The sequence below is a fragment of the Zalophus californianus genome, chromosome 7 (genome assembly GCF_009762305.2).
Source record: "Zalophus californianus isolate mZalCal1 chromosome 7, mZalCal1.pri.v2, whole genome shotgun sequence".
In the NCBI taxonomy this organism is placed as follows: domain Eukaryota; kingdom Metazoa; phylum Chordata; class Mammalia; order Carnivora; family Otariidae; genus Zalophus; species Zalophus californianus.
The window spans coordinates 16,217,102-16,242,194 of NC_045601.1; the positions used below are offsets into that span (position 1 = coordinate 16,217,102).

Here is a 25,093-nt window from a genome sequence, read left to right on the forward strand (position 1 = left end):
TGACTCTTGTCAATGAAATAGGCATTTAATTAGAACCTATTCTATGCCAGAAACATATTTTTGAATTTGATATCTACGGATATAATTCATTTCCTCAACAATATTTCTTGAGCAGCTACTATGTGCCTTAAGCCCAAAAGACATACCAGTGAACAGTTAACAAGTCCTGCCTTTATGGAATTTATTTTTGAGTGGGGGAATATATGGATTTTAATCCTAAGACAGCAGGATATTGGTATTGGAAAGATGCTTTGAGTTTTTCTAATCTAATTCCTCACTTGGTGTTCAAATTACCACTTAATAGTAGCTCACTAGCAATGCCGAATCTTTGCTTGGGTCCTGCCATTTGATCCCTGCTCAGATAGTCCATCACACTTTGGGCAGTCCGAATCTTTATTTTCTCACATTTAGCAGAAGTTCTTCAAGGACCACTTCAGGAAAACATAAGACAAATCACACCTCACCTCCATTTTGAAGTGCATTAATTATTTGAGATGCTATCAAGTCGCCCATACATATTTGCCTCTTTATTCCAATATTTATCGAGTAACTACCCTAAGTGATTCCTGGGGGGTAGGGTTCAGTGATGGGGAAAGTGGGGAGTGTGCCCCTTGCGCTGTGGGGAGCGTGCTTAAAAATGGCGCCACCCTGTGACCACCTCCTCGCCGTGTCTCAAGATCTTGCTTTCCTGTGGCTTCCACCGAAGTCTTTTCAGAATTTTAACCTTTGTAACAACTTACTACTGTAAAAAATGTTGCAAAGACACCATTCCTCTGGAAAGTAAATGGTCTCCCTGCTCCTCTTAAGTCATACTTTTAGATGCAGGAACACCCTGTCCCCAAAAGGCACAGTATGGCCAGGGAGACAGACGCTAGGCCATCACATGAAGAAGTGCTGAATTCTATGTGAGATGTATACAATGCAAGGAAGGCGTGGGTTGCTATGGAAACATATAAAGGGGGGACCAGGCCTGGTTTGGGGTGCTCAGGGAAAGTGTCCTTGTGGGAGGGATGTGTGAACTGACATCTGAAGGCTGAGAAGAAGCCAGCTTGGGGAAGCCAGGCAGAGAAGAGACCGTCCAGGTAGTTTTACGTCCTGTGAGGGCGGATTGCTGGTATATTTCGCATTTCACCTGCAGTCACCACTGAGCTTAGATTTGTCCCTGGACAATCTTGTTTGCAAATATACTGTTGCATTATATAACTATTTTAAGTGCAACAATGCCTCCTTATTAAAGTATCTGCTAGTTTCCTTCTCTACTCTGGGGTGACCCCGTCCTCCAATCCTAATGTATCAGCCTCTCTCTTGTTGGCTTTTCTTCTGTCCTGTCCAGTCACTGGACTTACATGGTTACTCAGGCAGTAACCAGGACTCTCTTCTTGCCCAATCACTGAGACAGGGCCCCTTATCAGGTATGGTGACAGCACATCATGATGTAAATTTCCCTGCCCGGCATTTTCATCAGTGTAATCAGATTAAAGTGAACATCAGAGGAGTCCCAAAAGGAGAAGGGTCACAAAAGGACAGACTGGGGGAGGGGGTCACCCCACTCAGTTTGTCTTACTACTTTCAGGGGACTTAGGGATTGACTGTGTGCATTTGAGCCTTGAGTACTTCCCAAGCACGTGGTCACCTTTCCTAGGAGATCCAAAGCCAGGGACAACTTCCCAGTGCCAGTATGGCTCCAAACATGACATCTGTTTAGGAGTCTGTGTAAATGAGGACATAACAAAATGGCAGACCCCAATGGATGAAGCTGCTCTGAGAGTACCGGGGAGTCAGATTTTTACAATGATCACTGGTTATCATCTTAGTGATGTAATAATAAAAGCCATTCCCCCAACAGAACTTACTTTGTTCAATTCCAGCCATGATTTACTGCTCATGATGTGTGGAAGGGACCCCGGACCCAGAGTTGAGATGTGTGGAAACTTAGCTCTACTGACAACTGTGTTATCTTGGGCAAGTCACTAAGCTCTTTAGGTTCCAAATTCCTCTGGATTAGTAAAATGAGAACTCAGGAGACTCTGACATTTAAGAACACTTTTAAAATCTATAAACCTAAGATTCCATGGTTTTAGGGGATATGTTGACATGATGACCCACTTCTTAAATTCTTCAACAGTCTCTCTTGAGGCTCTTATGTAACGTGATGATCTTAAATGTGGTCCCACTATTATAGTCAGATAACCATGAGTTGATGCAAAAGCCAGGAGCACGTGGTGTTTGTATAGGGAAACTATTTTAAATTACCTATAATCCCTTATGTGGTAGAACTGTGTGGACACCTTAACTATTATCAAGAGAAAGATTCCCCACAAACATTTTTTTTTTAAATTTATTTGAAAGAGAGAATGAGAGCGAGCACCAGAGGGGGGAGGGTCAGAAGGAGAAGCAGACTCCCTGCTGAGCAGGGAGCCCAATGCGGGACTTGATCCTGAGACTCCAGGATCATGACCTGAGCCAAAGGCAGTCGCTTAACCAACTGAGCCACCCAGGCGCCCCTCCCCACAAACATTTTTAACAGCATCATCTGACAGGAGACCACTGGCATCAAGATCATGCTTTTTACTTACTGACATCATCTCTACTTTCTGCAAAATTGCATTCTGGAAACCAGGTTAGGATGTAGATTATGAAATAGCTCATTTTACCACAGAGGTATATCATTTGGGGTTGCATCCCAACCAAGTACCAGCCCAAATACACCTCTGGAATAGTGGTAACACAAAAGTCAATATAACTGTAGCACTGCAAAAATCATGCTCTTATAGTACACAGATAATGAAAAGTTATGGCTAGTTCTAAATTATCCAAGAACTCATATACTTTATACCCAGGCAATTATGGTGATTAGAACAAATTCATTGTAATGGGTGTCCTGGTTGAGCCGCCATGGAAATTGGGTGGAGAGAGGGGGACAGAGGGCGAGAGAGGGGGAGAGAGTGGGAGGGAGGGAGAGGACAGCTGTAACATCTCAGGCAACTTAGCTTCTATTGAAGGGAAGAAAACGTAAGAGGAAGCGAGCCCTTTCCCCATAAAGACAGAGAGATGAGCACCAGCAGCTTGGGGGTGGGGGATGGGTGGCCAACCAGGGGAACCCCCGTGGGAAGCTTGGGGACCTCAGATATCTCAGGGCAGGGGTCCCAGGGAGAGTAGGCATCCTGGACAAAGGGCGGTGATAGCGTGGGGAGGGGGACTAGGGAGCCAGGGAGGCCCAGCCTGGGAGGCGAAGGAGGTCTTGTCCCAGTGCCAGTGGGAAGGGACACTGAAGTGGCAAAGTTTAGTTTTTTAATGTGACTGAACCCATACCCCCAGGGCTGGTGAGCCCTGGTGTGAGCGGAAGACTCCCCCAAGAGTTATGATCTGAGCCCGAGCAGGAACAGTGGGACCTGAAGACTTTCTTTAAATTTCTTTGAACTGATGAACCAAATTTTGAACATCAGGATATTTCCCATTAAAATCCAGACTTTTTTTTTTTTGCTTGGGGAGGGAGAGTAGCAAATAAAGGGACAATTAACATTAATTACCACCGGTCGGATAGTCCTGCTTAGCAGCAATGGGGATGCTGAGCTTGCTTCCTTTACTCTGGCGTGCGTGCTCCCTGTTTGCCACAGTCCCCACCACCCCCTTTAGTATTATACCAATCCCTCTCACTCCTTTCCATGACCCGCCTGGCCCTGTAGCCTGGAGCCATTTGACTCTGGCTGTACACGGACACATTTGGATGCAGTCCTAGAATGACCCGATGACTAGAAATAATCTGGTGAGAACGATGTATTTCTCTACAGTTTGTGAGTCTTATAAAAATGAAACATAAAGAATTTAAAATATCACTTGCGTGTTGTTCTAGAAAAGCTGGGGGGGGGGGGGACGGTGCTATAAGACCAAGAAGCACCGTGGAAAGATTTAGCGAACGGAGTGAGGGAAAACGTTTCTGGCGGAGGGTGGGGAAAATGTTCACTGCAGGTCTTCATTACTTAACCTTCTCAGCTCTTGTTTCTGTTTTTCCATGCTTCCTATTAACCAAAATCTTTATCCTTCTAGGTCTTTCACAAGCCTACAACAGGTCAATAAAGTTTAGAATTTGTTCAAGGTCTTTATGAAGGAATCACAACAGAAGAAACAATTTAATTGGTAATTCTGCCAAAGCAACACCCAAATAACCTGTATCAGAGTTTTTGACATTTAAAAACCCTGGGACAGTAAGACAAAAGCCACAGTCCCAGAAGAATGACACACTGACTCATGTGGCAACACGTGGGGGTCCCAGCCATCCACAGGCCCTCATACAAGGATGGAAGTGGGGATTTGTTGGTCGATGCTCTTCTGAACAAGCCAAGATCAGCTATAAATGTCCAAATTAACATATCGGCCTCATCTCATAAAACATGAGTTTGGTTGTAACTTTAACAAAAATAATAGGAGAGAACTTAAGACTTAGAAGTGGAGATCCCGGTCCCATCAAAATAAATGAAGGCTGTCTGATTAGGTTTATGGGCAAGAAAAAACAAAGAATAAACAGCCCCCCCCACCTGGAAGAGCATTTGTGCATTCTGACACTGGGCGTTTAAGGAGACACCCAGAGGCATTAGTTACTCATCAGCATTTTTCCTAGAAAGGGGAAAAAAACCCCATCCTGCACCCCATACCGGTGTTTATTTCTTTCTGAACCCTGGAGATAAAATTTTTAATACACAGAGGCCTCAATGAGGATTTGCGTGCATACCCGAGTCTTTCTGAAGAAGAAACGTCTCTGACATGTGACATCTTCCCTCAGGAGTACCAGGAGGAGGGGAGGGGCGCGGGGGATAGGAAACAAACCCAGCTACTCTCCCCTAGTCCCGATGTGGCAGAAAAGCAGAAAGCTAAAAGCTTCCCTGAGGGAAAAAGCTACTCCAGACGGAGATGGATCAAGCAAGTTTAACAAATTTCAGGCTACTTAACTTGCTTACGTTTCTCTGCCCAATTCTGAAACGTGTTTATGAGGCCACGCGTTTTCAGCACACCTCCTCACTGCTCCCCACCCCCAGCCCCCGGGGAATAGGCTCAGGTGGGCCTAGACATTTACGGTGAGGGCCAGAGGGGAGCAAGGCCTGAAAAACCCCGGTCCAGGCCAAGGGAGGATGGGTTGGTACTCGTGTCTCTTTTTTTCTGGGATGCTTCTCTGGAAACCCTGTGACAAGAAAGTGTTAGTGAGCGGGAGATTCTCTCTCTCTTCTGCGTCAATAAATCCCATTTCATGATTTTATTAAAAAAAAAACTTAAAAAAAATATGATGCAAATAAAAAAAACAAAAAAACAAAAAAGTTCTGAAGATGAGCTAAACCATTTATAATTCATCAAAAAGACTCCTCTAATGGCCTACCTTCCAGATATGCTCTGGAAAAGCATTTCATTCTTTTGTAGGCATTTAGAGATTTTAATCTATTTAGATATTTTAATACATCCGTTACCATAATGGTGTTGTAAACCAAATACTTGATGAATGAAGTCGGTGACTATGAGTACAAACCCTAACCCAGCATTTTTTCAGGAGTGGTGCAGCACCTCCTAAGTCACTGATAAGGACTGAATTGTGTGCTCCCCACCCCCAAATTCATATGGTGAAGCCCAACATGACTGTAATTGGAGACAGGGCCTTGAAGGAGGTAATTAACTTAAATGAGCCAGCCAGGTGCCCCAGGTCTGGAGTCTTTTTAAGAAGGAGAAAAGACAAGAGATCTCTCTTTGCTCCCACCCAAAGCAAAGGCTATGTGAAGACACAGAGAGAAGGCAGCCGCCTACAGTCCAAGAAGAGAGGCCTCACCAGAAACCACCCTGCGGACACCCTGACCTTGGGCCTCCAGCCAGTAGAACTGGGAGAAAATGAATGCCTGTTATTTAAGGCACCCAGTCTGGGGTATTCTGTATGCAGACTAATACAATCACCATCAGCTTGTATTTTCAACAAGCAACCGAATGCTGGGCCCCTGACACCAAAGAGGAACCTTTAGGGATGGGAACCTGGAACGGACATTGGTCACTAACTCCCTGGGGGAAAGCTGTCATTGTAAAGGTTGAGAATCATTATTTCAGGGGGGAGCTCAAGGCTGCCTACCAGCCCCCAAGCCCCTCCCTCAGCCTCCCCTATTCCACCACCCCAAAGAGGAAAAGCTTATGGGGTCAATGATAAAACAGACATCTCAAGCACTTAAAATTAGGCTCCCCGGGCGACTGGGTGGCTCAGTCGGTTAAGCGACTGCCTTCGGCTCAGGTCATGATCCTGATCCCGGGATGACCCGGGATCGAGTCCTGCGTCGGGCTCCCTGCTCGGCGGGGAGTCTGCTTCTCCCTCTGACCCTCTTCCCTCTCGTGCTATCTCTCATTCTCTCTCTCTCAAATAAATAAAATCTTTAAAAAAAAAAATTAGGCTCCCCAAAAGGGGGACAGAAGATTATGAATAGAACTCATCAGAAATCAGGTTGGAGTCAGAGGTGAAGTACTTTGTAGGAAAATCCACATCAGTTTCATACCTGGGCTGGTTCTCAAAGGACAATAGGGGACCTCGAGACCCATGTGAGATGAGTCCAATTCCACTGTGAGGAGACCACATAAAGATTTGGTGTGAAGCAAAGGTGACATTAAGAGTGCCTTTTTGCTGTGGTCATAATGGCCTGCAGGGATCAGAGTGGAGGTGGTTGGCTGGATATGAGGGGTTAATGCTTGGGACCCTGGCTGTCTCTTTCCCTTCCTCAAAGAATCAACTAAGATTGCATTTCGACATCCTAAAAGGTAAAAAATGGAGTTGAACTACCAACCATTGAAGATACTTTTGACTCTGAAATTCAAGGGCCTATAGAAAATAAATATTGGTTATTGTTATACTTTTGTGAAAATCACTCATGAAAAATCACCTGAGTGAAGATCCTACTAAGTCAGTCCAACTGAACAGACTTGAAATTGAGTTATATTGTCAGGAATAATAACATATAAAGCAAATTGAAAGGCACCGAGTACATTCAACTATGTAAAAGTGCTACACAAAATCCTGTAAATCTTCAAAAATCTGAACAACAATCAAACACTATTTTAAAACTGGCATATTCTCTGAAGGTGAGCCCAGGGCATTAGGAATTTTTTTTTTTTTCAAAGTGATTTTTATCTATTGCCAAGACAGAGAGCCATGGCTGTACGGTAAGAAAGTTACCATACTCCAAATTAAGGTAAAATTTAACTGAAGAGCAGAATATGTTCTAGATTTTTAAAAAAATACTATAAGAAGCACCCTTCAAGTGGAATGGGGCTTTTCTAATGGACAAAATAAAATTATATTTTAGGTATTGAGTCAAAATCTAAAAGCCCCATCGGGGTGCCTGGGTGGCTCAATCAGTTAAGCATCTGACTTTTGATTTCAGCTCAGGTCATGATCTCAGGGTCATGAGATCGAGCCCCATGTTGGGCTCTGTGCTGAATGTGGAGCCTGCTTGGGAAGTGCTCTCTCTCTCTCAAAAAAAAAGAAAAAAAGAAAAAAGAAAAAAGAAAAAAACTCTAACAGCCATTAGTAGATAATCTGTGTATCCTAACTTGCTTTGATCCTAAAATCATGGGAAGAAGGTCCGTAAGGAGAGAGTTAGTATGATTCTCTCCACTGTAAGCCTGAAAACCTGGGTGTGGCTTTCCCCCTCCGCAGCGTGGTACCTCTCCCAAGTACACCAGCCATTTTCTCTTCTGAAGGCCACACAGACAGAGGGAGAATGATGAAGATCCAAACATAGGTCTAGGTGTGGTGCTTTGATCTTTGTAGGCACAAATGAGAGAAGCGTGGTTGATGGTCAGAAGTTCCAACGCCCTTCAGAAGGTGCTCCACACACCAGAGCTCTCGAGAACTGCTGTGTTGTCCAGGTTTGTTTGTGAAGTAGCAAAAGATGTCTGGGTCTCATTTGTTGAAAGTTTGGTTTATATTTTTAAAGTATAATGGCTACACTAGGGATGCCGAAGGGTGAATTACGGAGCGAATTACACTGAGTTTCAAATCTTGGACCTATAACTTACCGTGTGATCATGGACCAGAATTTCAATCAACCTTGGTCTCTTTAAAATCAGGGGCCATTCTAGGGGTGCCTGGGTGGCTCAGTCGGTTAAGTGTCTGTCTTCGGCTCAGGTCATGATCTCAGGGTCCTAGGATCAAGTCCCACATCGGGCTCCCTGCTCAGTAGGGAGTCTGCTTCTCCCTCTCCCTCTGTTGTGCACCCCCCACTTGTGCTCACTCTCTCTCTGTCAAACAAATAAAATCTTAAAAAAATAAAATCAGGGACCATCTTATTTCACAGGGTTACCGTTTGATTTTAGTGATAGGACACTTACATCCACCATGGTACATGGCACCAACAGACATCCAGTCATATTAGTTTCCTGCCCAATATGGATAGACTGCTGTCAAATGGTTAAAAAAAGAACCCAAAACACAAATAAGCGAAACTCATTTATTCACATTCTTCTAGTTATAACACGGATGCAGTCACATATGTTACATGCATCTGTAAGCACCACCAATGCCTTCCTGAAGAAGTACTGCTTATTCTTTAAAAATTCAGTTTCCATGCCACCCTTAGCTGAGCCCTAATGTGGAACCTTCCTAGGAATAAACATTTTTGATGGGTTTGATTTATTATTTCTTTAGCAAGTGTTTAAGAGCGTTTTTAATATATAGCTCATATATAGGAAATGGCGCTCTACAAGCTGCGGTTCTCATCCCTGAAGTCCCAAAATTTTCTGGGGGGAGAGAGAGAGGTCTGCTAGTTCCCAACGTGTGGGTGACTTGCCCTGTGCAATGTGCTCTTCTACATGCTTTGGGTCAATTCCTCACAACCCCCTCAGGACGAAGGCGCTATTATCTCAATTTTATGAAGGAAGAATTCAATGAACAGGAACTTTCAGGAGGTTGCTTGCGCGTACAATGCTATCAAGGGGAGGCACCAGAATTTGAAGCCAGGCCATCAGATTTCCGAGCCTGTCCTCTTACTCACTATACAATTCTGCCAGATGTGTACATTTATGCCACAGATTTATAGAATTCAAGAGCTTGGGGTGTGTGCCTTGGACGTTCAGAGAGGGGCCTTAGAAATGGTTACTATAAATCTTTCATTTTATGGAAGAAGAAATTCCAGAGCCTGGAAAGAAGATCACCCAAGGTCAGCTAGGCCAGTGGCTCTCCAGCTGTATCTGGCATCAGAATCATCCCAGGAGGCTTGCTAAACACAGACTGCTGGGACCCACCCCTGGAGTCTGATTCCGTGGGGCTGGGGTGGGGCCTGAGAATCTCCAGCAAGTCCCCACATGGTGTTGATGCCGCTGGTCTTGGGAATACAGTTTAAGAACCAATGACCTATTTCGTTCCCTGCCTGAGCCAGAATGAAGCTTCTGCTCTCCTCCCTTTGCATCTTCCCCCAAAATGGTGGATATCAGGGCCTCTGTAACAGTGAGAATTCTGAGGGAGATTGGGCAGCCTGCTAGAGCAGTCCTGGACCCAGGCACAGAATGCCCTCCTCCTCCTAGTTTAGCTGAGACATCTGGAAGCTTCTTTCCAGCAAGCAGGCATATGACACCATGATTTACTATAATGCTGGTATTTTACTATTGACCCTCTCCACCTACCTCTGCACATACCCCATCTGAAACAACACAGACCTGCTTACCGCCCGTTTTAGGTATGATTCTCACTCTGAGCTATTGACCAAAACTTACCCTCTAAAATGTGGCTCTTTGAATGCTAAACACAGCAGGGGTTTTAGCAAAAGGAGCAGGGGGTCATGAACAATCTGCCAGTATTTATTCTCAGAAGAAAAGGATGATGAGACCATTTCAAAGTTTTCTTTGGTTTACATTATAATTCAAAAGGAAATTTTTTTTTTTTTTTTTTGCTTATTTGTTGAGCTAAGAGGATCCCTTGCCTTTCATTAGGATCCCTAGTAGAGTGAACTATTTTGGAAGTAGGGACATTATTTAATTATTGCTCAAACTTGCCACAGTTAACACTGCTTAGTGTTCGTGCTGTCACGGGGTGCTCTGAGGCTTAAGCACTTTATGAGTGTCAGGGATGAGCGAGCCTGGCACGTAGGAAATGTGTCCAGAGTGCCAGCCAGCTCTGAAGATCATTGCTCCTATTATTTAAGAGAACCCAGGGGTTTGCCCATTTGCTTGGGCAAGTAGGTGGGGTGAAATGGCATGACCTGAGTAAGTAGACAGACCTCAGAATCAGAACTCTCTCTTCCCCAGGAGGAAGGGGATTTAAAAGCATGACACTCAAGAAGCATTTATGGGGCATCTCCATTTACAAGGTAACCATTTATCACCCACAAAACCTCCCAGGACTTAATACTTGGTTGTCACTTACTGAACTAAAGCATCTTTTCAGAATACCGGCTAGGCACTAGAGATTTCAGGTAAAGGTTCTCAAGAATACTTACATTAAAAAAAAATTTTTTTTGAAATAAGTATAAATCCATAAGAAACTGCAAAAAACCAAAAAACTATGCAAGGAGGTCTCCTGTACCCTCACCCAGTTTCCCCCAGTGGTAACCTTTGTGTGATTACACTATAGACACAAAACCAGGACACCGATATCATCCCAGACCACGAAGTACATTCGAACCTTATCAGTTTTAAGGACAGGGGCATTTTGGTTGTGAAGGACACAAAAACAAAAAGGAGAAACAAAAGGCGATACCCAATGAACACAATGAGCAATGCCAACTCCTCTGGTGTTACTTTGAAATTTGTCTTTTCCCTAGTCATGAGAAGAAGATAAATGGTAAGCACCTAAAATTACATCAATAAGACTCTCCCTGGAAAAAAGACCTTTAAAATTTATTTTTCCCAGAGACTAAGCTTAACCATTATATTCAAATTAACTTGTTTTTCAAATCCTCTGTAGATGGGAACACTTATTAGTGACGTGAGAGGTGAATCCCAGACTTGATACTCAGTAGTTCCCCAGGATCCGCGGTCCGTGGCGGTCTGGAAGCAGATGACCCTCCTTCTGGTGCAGCGTCAGAAGGTCAATAAACAGCCTAGTGCTGGGTCACGATGCCTGCGTCATTCCCCTCACTTCACCTCATCACGTGGGCATTTCATCATCTCACATCTTTACAAGAAGAAAGGTGAGTATAGTACAATAAAATATTGTGAAAGAGAGAGAGAGAGACCATCTTCACAGAGCTTTTATTACAGTATATTGTTGTAATTGTTCTATTGTGTTATTAGTTATTGGTGTTTATCTCTTACTGTGCCTAGTTGTTAAATTAAACTTTATCATAGGTATGTACGTATAAGATACTTCAGGACTATCTGTGGTTTCTGGCATCCACTTGGGGTCTTGGAACATATCCCCATGGATAAGGGGGGTTACTATACACAGACCCCAGCCCCACCCAAACTCATACACGATCTTCACAATCTTTACAATTCATAAAATGATTAAATGAGGAGCTTTAGAACTTGCTATATATTGCCAGGCCTGGAATGGCATGTAGAAGGCACTCGGATTTTGCTATTTTCCCTAAGTAATCTTTAGAAGCCCCTATTCTTTTTTTTTTTAAAGAATTTATTTATTTATTTGAGAGAGAGAGAGAGAGAGAGAGCACAGGAGCAAGGGGGGAGGGGCAGAGGCAGAGGGAGAAGCACACTCCCCACTGAGCAGGGAGCCCGATGCGGGGCTTGATCCCAGGACCCTGGGATCATGACCTGAGCTGATGGCAGACACTCAGCTGACAGCCACCCTGGCGCCCTAGAAGCCCCTATTCTTGTATTCGTTATAAATTAGTCTTATCAAGTCATTAAAGGTTCCACAAATATTCCTCGTTGAGCATTCTTGTTTTCATCTATACATATGAAATACATATATATATATATATTTGGAAATATGAAAATGGAATATTTTAATTAGCTGGAACAGGCAAGGTTTTACTGTGTATCTCATTTTCATAATATATAGTCAGGACATCAAACCATTAATACGCAAGCATCTTCCTTCACTAACAACTTCTTTCAAAACTGATGTACCGCGAGGTGGTTCCCAGTGGCCCTTCCGGTGTGATGTATTTGCCAGGATTTGGTCTTTGGCTGAAATGCTTTTTAAAAAAGCAGCGGCAGCCCACCAGAAGAACAAGATGTCTCCAGAAGCTCATAAGAAGCAGATTCCCCAGGTCTATCAAAAAGGACTAGCTGTACTTTCCTAATAAGCAGGTAATGACGTGGTAGCCTTTTTGATGATTCACCCTAAGAAAGCTGCTCTGGTATTAGGAAACAAAACACAGCATTTTCCTTTTGCATGGTGGGGAGTTGTCTGTGTGGGTCTCCCACCAGCAAGGCCAGCCAGAGTAAACAGATGCTTCACTCGGTGGAGGAGCCAAATTCCCCTCCACTGCACACACAGAGCTGATGACCCCCGCTGGGGTCATCTGAATTCCAAATGACCAAGCCGAACCTTTGCAGACCCACTCCCCCCCGCCAACCCCTACCCCTTCTAGGCCAGCCCTAGGCAAGGCTCTGAAATAGGACCACACTGTTGCAGTCTCCCTGTCCCCAGGCATCCCTACCCATCCCAGTTGAGGGTCCTGAGGTCTCCCCTTGCCCCTCCCCCCCGCCCCTGCACCTGAGACTCTCTCCTTCCAGGGCTGGTGTCTTAAGCTTGGCCACGTCACAAAGATTCTGATGACACTGGGAGTGCCCTCAAATAACCTGCCCAAGGCAAAGAGCTAGAGAGCCTCAGGCCTGACTCCAAGTTCAGTGCTCTGTCCATTGCCTACAGGGTGTTGAATGGCTCTGTAGGTCTAAGTAGTTGGAAACTGACTATTTTATTCATTTTTCTTAAGCTCAAGAATTTACAAATTTTTTATGATGGTCCTTATTTCTTCAGAATCAAATCGTCATATACATTCTATTTCAGCTCCCAGAGAAATTTTAAAATGCTTAGAAGTATTTTTATTTTTTAAAAGTACTGCTGATAGTATCTTATGTTTTTGTTTTTGTTTTCTTTAGAGAGAGAGAGCGGGGGACAGAGGGAGAGGGAGAGAGAATCTTAAGCAGGCTCCACACTTAGTGCAGAGCCCGACTTGGGGCTCCATCCCATGATCCTGACCCTCAGATCATGACCTGAGCTGAAATCAAGAGTCAGACACTTAACTGGGCCACCCAGGTGCCTCATAACGTATGGTTTACAACCAATCTTCAGCAAAGTGTGCACACTGTGTGTGTGCGTGTGCATATATACGCATGTGTGCACGTGTACATACAAACGTGTACATAGAGAAAATTAAAAACCACCAAAATAATCAAAACCAAGGAACTTTTCATTGACCATAGCACATTCTTTTTGGTAGTTGTTAAAGTAGAACAAAAAGTAACTTTATTCTTTGAAATACAACAAAGTCTTCTATTAAATAGATTACACATAAAGAGAAAACCACCTCTGTAAAAGCTTTCAAATTGACTTCTAAAACCACCATCACACCATCAGTGGACTCAGTCTCATGCCTACAAAGAAGACCTTTAAAACATTCACCTTGAGACATTTCTCTGCTGCACAGATTTTTAGATCTCTGGACTTAAAAAGTGCTTATAAATCTATGCTCATGAATCAGTGACTCAGATTTCAAACTCTGGCTGGCTTAAGATTCCTTTCGTGCAGTTTGCATAGAGATGCTGTTGTTCAGAAACACAGCCACAAAGCGAGCTCAATGGGGCTGAAGAAAAACAGACCACGGGATCCTGCACGGATATGTCCCCAAGGACGGGGGGAAGTGTACATGCGTGCGTGTGTGCGTGTAACTAGTTAGTCAGAGTGTTTTAGTGCAAGATGAACATGTGCAAATGTCATCCTCTGATTTCAAGTTAAAATCTCAGGTTTTCTTTCGGAGCTGACAGCCTGCCATCCCTGCAGGCCTCAAGTGGGGCTCGTGGCTTTAGGGATAGGGGGAGACCTCAGTCATGAGGCACTCTCATGCTCCCACCCACTGTACTACCATGGTTCTCTTGGTTTTAGGATGGATTCCATGGCCGGACTTCCCAGACTTTCATCTTAAACCACCAAAGAAATAATTTAAAGGATATACAGACTTCAAAAAGTCTTTACAGAGGGAAGGTGTTCTACAATATTCTCTGTGATCTGAATTCTTCCTCACCACAGCCTTGATAGATAGGCAGGGCTTTTGACCCATTTTAGGCTGATAACCTCTTTTCAGTACTCTCTGCATAACTTATATAAAGGGTACCCCAAGTTCAGCTGACTAGTTGTAAAAGGGGCCAAGAAAACCATCAATTCACATTTATAAGGTGAGAACTCTAAATTTGAATTATTTTAATGGTTTTTCTCCCTTCTTTCTTCCTAAATGCTGTGACTACAATAAGTACATACAGACATTTTCATACAAAATCCCCCTCCATTCAGGGTGGGTACATTTTGTTTCAGGAAAACTTCAACAACCAGATATAATTCATCCTAGAAACCTGAGGGTCAGATCTCTGCAAAACAACAGCAATGAACATTTGAGCTCTTGTGTTTCTTAGGCACTGTCATGAGTACTTGAAATGCACTGTTTCATTCAGTCCTAAGAATTTCATAATCCCCATTTCAAGATGGCTGATTTGAGGCTCGCGCAAGCCATGTAACACATCCCAAGTCACACAACTGGTAAGCACAAAGCCAGGGTTCCATCCAGATCTGCTTACTCCTGTGTTATGTTCTCAAACACTGCCCTGTACTTGAAAATTTCAAGGAAAGGGGAATCGGCAGTTTTCTTTGCAAGAAGAAATAACTTTCTGCAGTCTAGGATCCCACTCTGTAGAACAGAGACATACTTCTAGTAAATTCGGAACACTTTCTACACCCTTACCTCAAAGACCAACTAAAGGCAACTCAGCATCTAAAAACCAAAGGACAAAGAGAAAAAGAAAACAGGAAAGAAGGACAATGAGCTGTATTTACAGCTTTTAAGAAGTTTCTCCAAATGGTCAAATATGAAAAGTTACATATGCAAAAACATCAAGCTAAATTCAAGTTCTAGAAGCATAAAGCGTTGAGCAACTCCTTTGTAATGAAAATGGAAACCAGGGTCGATTTTCAAGTAGAACAAATATTGTTCTTTGGAACGGAAACTTGTTGCTGAATCTCACCATGGAGCAAAAGGCTTATAAACTTTTGAAAAAATAAGGTTCGCATGGAAACAAAAACACAACAGGAACTCCAATATGGAGACCAACAGATGCTGCATGTCTTCCCAATTCTTTCAAAAGCCATTGTTGGCTATTAAAATGTCAATGTAGAAATCATAAAATACCAATAACTCTAGTATTCCAGAGGAAATGTTTATGCTGAAGGTTTTAAACTCTGGTTTTATAAAAATTTACTAGCAAGGAAGATTGACGGAAGTGATGATGTCTAAGGATAGGCAGGTCTGGTTACTAGGAATTGCCAAGACCGCATCCAGAAGTCACAAGGACCACATAGTGACAGCTAATAAAGAGAGCTGACACTTCCGATTTCTCACGATGCGCCAGGTGCCATTTTGAAGATTTTTTAAAACATTTAAATTAACTCACATCATTCTCAAGTCTCTAAAAGGCAAGTATTACTATCAGCCCTATTTTGCACTTGAGAAAACGGAGGCACTGAGAGATTTGCAGTCATACAATTGGGAAGTAGTAAAACTGGAACCACGGGAACCAGCCAGTCTGGGACTGAGACTTTTACTCCCTCGTCTCTGACAACTCACTGGGCAAAGCCCTGCACATGAGGACAGGGACTGTCCCCACAGAACTGAACTAATGGTGGAGAGAAAACAGGATTTTCCGCCATGTTCCTCCAGCAGAATCTCTTAGGGCTGGACTTGTGGTGCCTCTCCCTGATGGTTCACAGTGCTGTAGGAGAGCCAAACCTCCCAGGCGAACTCTCAGGAGCAAGGAGAAAGATGAAGATGACCAAAGTGATAATTACATACAAAGAGGGGCCAGTTTGCTGGGGAATGGCGTCTAACCCTCCATTTTCTTGACATATTCTTTGCATCTTCTTCCATTTTACCCTGCCTCTCAAACTAGTCATGACCTCTCTAAACTCCTGCCCTGGACCGCTCACGCTCTGTATCCCCCCAACAGTTTGCGCAAAGTGGATACTATGTCACAGATGCTGCTGCATGATTTATGTGTGCTGTCGACATTTTCCAGGGAGGTTGAGCCCTGAGCTGACTCCTCAGGGAAGTGATATGTGAAGAGATAAGAGGGGATGAGAAGGCAGCCCCGAGTATAAGGGAACAAAGCCACGGCGGTTATGAAGAGACAGAACTCATGGGGAGTGGTTGGCGTGAACCAAGGAACTGGGCTGGACTGCGACCAAATAGGGCAGTCACTGATGCAGGACCTCATAGCCTATCCCAGGGAATTTGGAGATCACTCCATAGGCAATTAGGATCATTGGCTGATGACACCCGGGAGGAAGCAATCTGCCAAGGGCTTTGTTTGCTGACATGAGAGCTTCCAAGTCCCAGAGTTAGAATGATCAGAGAGAGAGAAGCCAAAAGTCAAGAAGCAATTTCCAGGAAGGGAGAAGACAGTGATTAAGTCACACATTTTATTTATTTAATTTTAACATGCTGAATGGTAGGCTGCCAGTATCCAGTGCAGGCATCTTCACGCTATTCTGACAAAGCAGGTAGAAACAGAAAGACTTGCGGAGAGACAGTGGACTATGTGAATTCACCTCTGTTCCTCGTTCCAGTGAACTTCTGGGGAAGCTTCTGTGAGTTTCCACCACTCCATTTTCCGGAGGGCTTGTCTCATGTCCGGAGCCCAGAGTGAGGAAGGATAATCAGGTGGAGAAGGCCACATGCACTAGAGCAGGGGGTTGGTGTTGGCAAGGCCTAGGATTGGATCCAGCTTGAAAAATCATTATTACTCGAGTGAACTTGGGTAAACTGTTGCACTTGTTGACCTGCCTTAGGTCTCAGTTGCTCCATGTGTAAAATGGGGACGATTTAGTACTTACTGCAGATTGTTGAGGGGATTAAATGAGATAAAGGACAAAAAGCATTTAGCCAAGAGTCCTGGTACATGGAGAGATTTTCTAACTTGTGTTTTCTTAGCTTCTGTATTTGTCCATTTGGCATCCATTCATTACAGGGCCATGCTAACAGCCAAAGCCGTTTACATCTCCCCTATGATCCAGAGCCCACACTCAGAACCACCTCTATCTAACTTGTATACCCCAAACCAATACTTCCCTGCCCTACTCATCCCAGGGCCAGGGACCAGATAACCGGGCACAGCCCCTATGCCCCAAGGCCTGCTGGGATTATTCAGACTAGCCAATCCTAAACTGTTTAGCCTGTTCTGCCTTGCATGGGCAACCCCATGGAAACCCCAATAAAGGCTCAGCCTAGGCTTTCTTCTTGCTCCTTACTGCCTCCTGCCTGAGTCTGGTGCTTCCCCATGTGGTCCTGGGTGGCATGCCACGCCTCTCCTCTTGGGAAATATAAGTAATAAAAAATCTCCTTTGAGGGGCATGAGTCTGTCTCTTCTGTCACTCAGTCGCTTCTATAAATTAAAACCGTACAGGTGCAACCATCGAGACAATAGAGCTCAGTAAACAACAGCTGTGATAACTTTTCCACAGGCCATACAACAAATCAGTTCAGCTTATGTCTCTTCTCTCCATCCTTCTCTCCTTACTATTACTTTCGTAGTCTTGACCTGAATCATTGCAATAACCTCCTGAGTACATCTTGCTAAATCCAATCTCTTGCTTCCTCAAACCACCCCTTCACATGACTCTCTTCTAAAACTCAGGATGTAGGTTACCCTCTGCCAGAAACTTGATATAGTTCCCTCTCCTCTAAAGATCCAGTCCAACTCCTTATCTTGGCAGTTAGACCTTCCAGGGTCTGGCCCAGAACTGCTGCCATATCAGACAACTCAACATTGCCCACTAAGGTCACAGCTTTTCACGCCTCTCTGTCTTTGCTCAGGCTAGTGACTGCCCTTGGGATGCTTCCCACTGTTCTCTAAATATGGAAATCACAGGGTTTTGGGGGCCTTTGAATCTGCTTATATAATTGTTTCTATTTCAAATCTTGAGTTTGGCTTAGTAGAACCTTCAAGAGATAAAAGAAAGACTGAAGGTGTAACAGGAGCAAATATTTACTTTCTATTAACTCTAATCTCAGACTTGAAAGTGTCCTCAGTGGTTTGGAAGGCCCAATTTAAGTTCTACTTACTCGGGAAACTCTATACTGTCTCTTAAAATTAATCATTTATTCCTCTGATATCAATTTGCACTTACTTAATTCTGTCTACTCATATTATAGTTGTTGCATTTCTTTACATTTGTTTGCCCTAGATCACAAACAGTGTTTTGAGGTCAAGGGTAAGCTTTAGATAGATCTTAAAGGTTGTCATCACGAGGGAAAAAAATTCTGTAACTATATGTGGTGATGGATGTTAACCAGACTTACCGTGGTGATCATTTTACAATATATACAAATACTGAATCATTACGTTGTACACCTGAACCTAATATGATGTTATATGTCAATTATGACTCTATATAAAAAGGACAAGCCTTAGTAATTCTTTTATCTTTCTGGCATGCCCATTAGTCTTACACATAGCAGCTGCTTAGTGAATATTTATTGAACCATAAGCCCTGTGATTATTCTAATTAAAATAAAGGGCTCTTATCAAGTGGTAATTGCATAGTTAATTTTGGGGAAATATGGGAAAAGGCTTATAGGCTCATTTAAATGAAAAACAATTAGTACAGGTCAGAGTATAAGAGTCTGTTAAATTCTGTCAGAAAACAGTGACAATATAAAGATCATTTTAAAGTGTTATTGCCATATTTAGTCATAACTATTAATTATATAATGGAGTTAATACTAATTTTGGCTTACAAAGACAAAATGCTTTTTAGTTTATAAACAAACCATAGACCAAGCTGTCAGGTGCAATTTCTCAGTGTGCATTTTATTCATGCCGGAAGTTGCTAGGCCAAATATGGGGTAAAGTCAACAATTCCAGCTGGAACTTACAGCTGTCTAACCAGGCTTCTTCAAACTGTTCCCGGTCCTAAAGAAAGAAATGGGCCATGTCCTGGCTGGACAGGAACCCAGATGCACCCCAGTCTCTGTTCCTTCAAGCCAACGTTAGACCTGAATGAGGAAATCAGGTTTGGGTAGAACTCAGTCATATCCTCTTTAATGGCTATCTGAAGCTCCTCCCAGGTCCTCAAGAAATATTTGGTAGGTTATCTGACCTTATCATCTGACTTTCTATGCAGCGTTATTGTTGAAAAAGAAAGTTGGCTGAGATTTACAGCTACCTCTTCTCACTAGGTGGGTGGTTGGGCTTGGGAAGGAATGAGAATCATTCCATCGATACAAGGAGAAGCCGTCCCCGGCCGACACGATGAAGGAAATGGTGGTTAAGAAAGAATCTTAAAAATTACTCAAAGATGATTACAGGCTGTCACCGAGAAATGAGGAAGGAAGGGCTTTCTTTTCGACTATAGGGTGTATAGCTCTACAGACAGAAATTATTATTTTATATTTAGGCCAATGGTAGTCTATATGCCTTTGAAATGTAAAAAGCAATAATAACTTAAGTATCTGGTATGACTTTCAAAGCATCAAGATAGATTCCACTGGCCATATATGAAAATCAGGCTCCTGGCTTTGTAACATCTTGCATTTCATGGTTCTGAAGTCACCGGTTATCAAATAGTCATTGAATGCCTGCTCTACATAGGACACTGGGCCTGGTGGATTAAGAGAGGAGCAAGCCATGGAGCTCTACCTGGGCTCACCATCTGGATAAGGAGGGAGGATCACAGGGAAAGTGAATGAATGATGAAGGCTGCCTCACAGCCAAGTCTTTTCGGTGCTCCCAGGAGCTTCAACAAAGAGCAGAATTTCTGAAAGAACCTATGCGCTAAAATGAACATGATTTCATTCAACAAAGCAAATAACTTGGTCACAATTTAAAATTTGCAAGTGTTCGTCGTTGATTAGATTTTGAGAAAGTGGGTGGGGAAATTGCCTATAGCAAAGATGTCCTTTGATGGTTTTCAAGCCTTGATCAAGGGCATCATTTTGCATTCCTCGACCTTCCTCGCCTGTCCTTCCCGACTTCTGAAATAGTCAAAGCACAATTACAGCATGTTTTAGTATGCCGAGTGGGGGGCTGGCTGCCCATATATAAAATATGCATCCTTACTTTATTTGGGCAGAACTGGCAGCAACACAGTTACATTTTGTATTTAAAGATCTAAGCTGTGAAATGACCCAAATTTGCCTTCGCCTTCAGTTTCCTCACCCCTGTAAGGTGTAAAAGGGCTCCTTGAATTGTAGTGGCTTCTGCCTCAATTTCCTCTCCATTTCTGAACTCAGCGCTGAGAAAGAACAGCCAGGTAGGCAAGGCCAAGAGCAGTTATGAGTTGCAAAGACTCGTCCCAAGTCACACTGCCTAGCCGCTGGGACGCTCTGATCACTCTCATTTAAAAAATGTCACTAAACTTTCACGAAAGGCACAAACTAGGTGTTGTCAGGTTTCCTGAGTTAACTTTTACCACGTCACAGTGAAATATTTATATAACAGATTTACTCTTTATACTTAGTGATTCTATGGAGTGTGAAACAATTGCAACTATTAAATTTTATGTCAAAAGAAAGTATCATTGCTCTAGAGAACTAAGAACTAAAGCATAAAAACCATATTCTTTTTTATTTAAAATCTCTTTCCCGGTACCTAAAAGTAAAACCTTAAAAACCATTCATCAGTCCCTCTCAAGAGAAATTTGTTGAATCATTACTCTGCACCAGGACCTGGACTGGGCATTAGGATAAAAAGATTTTTGAAAAGATTAATCTATGGCCCCTGCCTTTAAAGAAATAACTGAAAATAAGTACCTTCTTGAGAGTCTCTTCATGCTTTACATAACTTAAATATAAAAATACCATCAGACTGAAAACACCCAAAGATTTCTTCATGAGTAGGTTAGAAGTTAAGGTATATTTAAGGGAGGGAGAATAAAATACAAGGGAATTAAAATATACTATTGCATCAGCCATAAAAGGGAATGAAGTTCTGATACAGGCTATGGATGAATCTTGAAAACATTATGCTAAGTAAACCAGACACGAAAGGACAAATATTGTATGACTGTATTTATATGAAATATCTAGAAGAGGCAAATTTATAGACAGAAAGTTGATGACAGGTTACCAAGGGAGGATACACGGGTGGGGGTGGGGAGTTGCTCCTGCTTAATGATTGTGGGATTTCTGTTTGGGGTGATGAAAAAGTTTGGGGAGTAGACAGTGGTGATGGTGGCATAAAATTATGACTGTAATTCATGCTACTGAATTGTGCCCTTAAAAATGGATAAAATGGCAAATTTTATGTTATATATATTTTGCTACCACTTAAAAAAATGAATAATGTAGCATACCAGACACTATTGAGTTGTACCCTTTAACTGGGTGAATTTAAATTATAAAATTATAAATTATATTTCAAGAAACCTGTTAAAAAAACCACACCATCGCTTTCATGTTAGCATATTACTTTGTCATCTCGTAAAGCTCTGAGTATTGTTAAAGAAATTGACCAGGAGCAGAACCAGGTGATCAATGTTTGAAATACTATGACTCATACTTCTTACTGAATACCTAGGTTCTACAAATAATCACTAATCCTTTTGGCAGTTTAGAACACAGAAGAGCCTTCTATTTTTTGTATGCCTGGTTAAATAACTGGTTTTTCTATCTTGCAACGAATACTTATCAGACTATTTTCAAAATAATCTCTTGGCCTGGTTCTTGAACACAGTCAGCCTGAAAAGTAGGGCTGGAAACCACCGTCAGAACAAAACAAATCACAACATTTAGTTTTTGTACCACTCAATCGTAGGTTAGCTACAGATCAGAGCATGACAGTATCTAGAAAAATGCCTGGCACATACTGACTTTCGATATATATTTGTTGAAATGAAAGAACAGTTGCATTTACTGCTCAGACAGCTCTCGGGGCTATGGGTCAGATAAAAGCATTTTGAGGGGCTGCAGGCCAACTCAGAAAGGCCCTGGGAGCCTATGACTCCTGGGCTCATGCTCACTTCCTCTGTTGGCTCTGAGCTGCTCTCCTAGGTCAATCATCAGCAAGACCAAAGAGTTCCTTTCTAAATAAGTGTCATTAAAAAGTTCAAGGTCTAGACAGAACAGAATGAGGTCAGGTGTTTCAATAGTATTTCATTCCAATGAAAATTTGTCTCAGAAAAGGCCACAGTAACGTTCTGAGCTCAGTTAACAGGAGGGCTAGGATTTGGTCATAGTACTATTGTCGCCTCAAAACAATAGTAACAGAAAATAAAAATAATTAATGGGGAAACCCAGGAGCTAACTCTGTGTTACCATTTTCCATACTGGAAATAATAATAATAATAATAATAAAGTGATGTGCTTTAGACTAGAATTTGCCAAAAGCCAGTACACCTTTTGTCGTACTAGTCAAATACAAATATCACAGAACAGGGATTACATCTGAAAATAAAAGCTTTGGAAGGAAAATGAGCTAGCCATAACTTATAATAACCTGAGAAGGAAAACAGACTCTAGTTTGTCAATTCTATCTGGAGTAGGGGTAAGCTTGGATGCTCATCATCACCTTCCTGAACCCTTAAGAAAAAAAAAATCACACAGTCATAGCCGAGGGTCAAACATACCCTGAGTCTGAGGTCCATCTTGGCTCCGCGGAATAAGGAGCTTGGATTCAGGCCTTCGAGGGGTGCTTCGATTCCTCCACCCGCGGATCAGGGTCCCCACCATGGTTGTGGACAGCATGTTCCCCGGGCAGCCGTGGCCCTGCCGGGTGACGAGGAGCGGTGGACAGCCCTGTCAGGCTGCCACCACCGTCAGGAGAACCATGTCCAGCTGGGGGCAGGACGAGGTACTACACCCAAGGCAGACAGGTCCGGGCAGTTCCACCGCCTGTGTCCTCCACCCACATTCTCCCTGGCTGCTGTTGTTTGCCCTCCCTCAGGAGGCCCTTGGAAAGTTTGGGGAGATGGGATGAGAAAAGCAGGCAATGCAAAAATAAAGATGAGGGATAGGAATAGAGCCGATCAATAGGAGGGGATGATCAGGATTACAGAAGTGCCCGTCTTCTTTCTTGGAGAGAACACGTTTTTAAATCTTCCCTTTTTACTTAAGCCTCATTTTTTAACATTTAAACATGACTGTGTGTTGGGGGGGGGGGAGTATGGGAAGCATGTACCTATGCATCTATTTCTCTTTTCCCCATCCCATTTCTTTTCTGAACTGGAACAGCTCTGGGGCGATTGCTTTTCCAAAGAGAACCATTCTTCTAGATCAACAGGATTCACTCACAATCTATGAAAACCATTTCTAGTGTTCTGAGGGTTCAAGTCACAGAATTACATCAGCTTTTGTGGCTGAGGAAAGTTGATTAAGGGAATTTAATAAGAATGCACAATCATGTAAACTCTCAAAGACTTTTTAAAAAAAATGAATTGATTCCAATGGCCTCATTCTTTTCTCTCTCTCCTGGTGAGCCGGCTGGAGCCGCCTCTTACTGCGGAGGTGGGACCTGAGCTCCACTCATTTAGTACACTGCTCACTTATGCCCCCTACTGGTCAAGATGCCAGGTGCACATTGTTTGGAGACCAATGACTGCATTAAAGTTGTGGGAGGGGCAAGAAGCAGAAAGCTCTAGAATCCCTTGCGCGTCTCTGGATGCTATGTTCATTCACCCTGGACGGTACTAAAATTGAATTAATTGTAGCCAGCCTCAGAGGTTTTGATATTATTTACTGTCTTATGACTTCTGTGGCTTATGCGAATGAAATGATCCATATCCACACCTGACTTCGCTTTTTTTCTCCCTTCCCGCCAGCACCTTACTTAACAAGATGAAGACTGTTTTTGCAGGAGGCAAATTCCCCAAATCCCTCCATAGGCTTCACAATAAAAAAAAAAAAAAGCCTACAGTTTACTAAAAGCAGCAGAGTTTTGAGGATACACACTTTACATATTCATTTAGTTGAAATTTTGCTCATTTGCTCATTATTCTGACATTCCCCAAATTTAGACAAACTTTAGTGTCACTGCAGATGGAGGGAAAGTAGAAATGGGGGATGGGGACTTGAAATGGTACCAGAGTAGGAGGCTGTTGGCACTCGTCCCTCCTGGTCCCAACCTCAAGATGGGGTTCAACCATGAAGCCGGGGCACAGTGCGTGATCACAGGGGGGCAGCATTTGATGAGAGGTACGGGTGCTATTTCTCCTTGTGGTGCACCCCAGAGTGGGGACTCCCTCTGCCTTGGAGCATGCCTTCTGCCACTGGGGGCTGAGCTGGGCTCTGACGGGGTCAGCAGAGAGCTACTCAGGGTGTGATGCTAACTGCCCTTCAGGGAAAAGGCCACAGGGCCTTCAATAGTCTCTTAGTTCCCATGACCTCCAGTGTCACAAGGACAGGCTGAAAATGCCTTTGCTGGGAATACTGCCTGTGGGTGTGGAGTGGCATCCAGGAAGGACAGCAGAGGAATCAGGTGTTCCAGCCTGGGGTCTGATTCTGGCTTGGAGGTGGGGGATGAAGCAGGAACCTTTGGGATGGTCCAGGGTCACCCATCAGGGGACAGGACCAGGAGGTGGGAACACAGCGTGTGTGGTTACCGTGAATCATTCTGTTTAGGAACTCGGGCTGTGGGAGACCGAGTGGGCTGGGGATGAGGCCTAGTCGGGATTCCAGGAGAGGCTCCCTCAAGACAAACAGAAGTCACCTTGGCCCCGTCTTTGGGGTGGGGGGGTTGAGAGAACACAGTGATGCTGAAAAAGCAAAAGATCTGCTGTGAAGATGATAGAGAACTAACATTCTCCAAATGGAGCTCTTCTTTGAGGCCCTGATCATCACTGCTGCCCCGTATCTGAGATCCCCATAAACAACCGACATTGGTCCGTGGTGGGCGAATCAGAAGTCCAAGCAAGATGAGAGCCACAGGGTGGATGGCCAGAGCCTGAAGCACAGTGAAATGCCCAAATTCAGACACT

At 43.4% G+C, this 25,093-nt stretch overlaps 1 protein-coding gene across 9 annotated transcripts in view; it reads right to left on the bottom strand.

Annotated features, from left to right (window-relative positions):
- Window positions 1-25,093, bottom strand: part of PLEKHG1 (pleckstrin homology and RhoGEF domain containing G1) — a 220,157-nt gene that overhangs the window by 105,784 nt on the left and 89,280 nt on the right. Inside the window, exon 1 of one of the 9 annotated variants that reach the window (XM_027602556.2) lies at window positions 1,854-1,967. The exons of the other annotated variants lie outside the window; for them this stretch is intronic. Coding sequence (XP_027458357.2) covers window positions 1,854-1,872 — 19 coding nt within the window. The 5' untranslated portion in view covers window positions 1,873-1,967. Of the gene's footprint in view, window positions 1-1,853; window positions 1,968-25,093 lie in introns of those variants that run through there. 9 annotated transcript variants of the gene reach the window in all.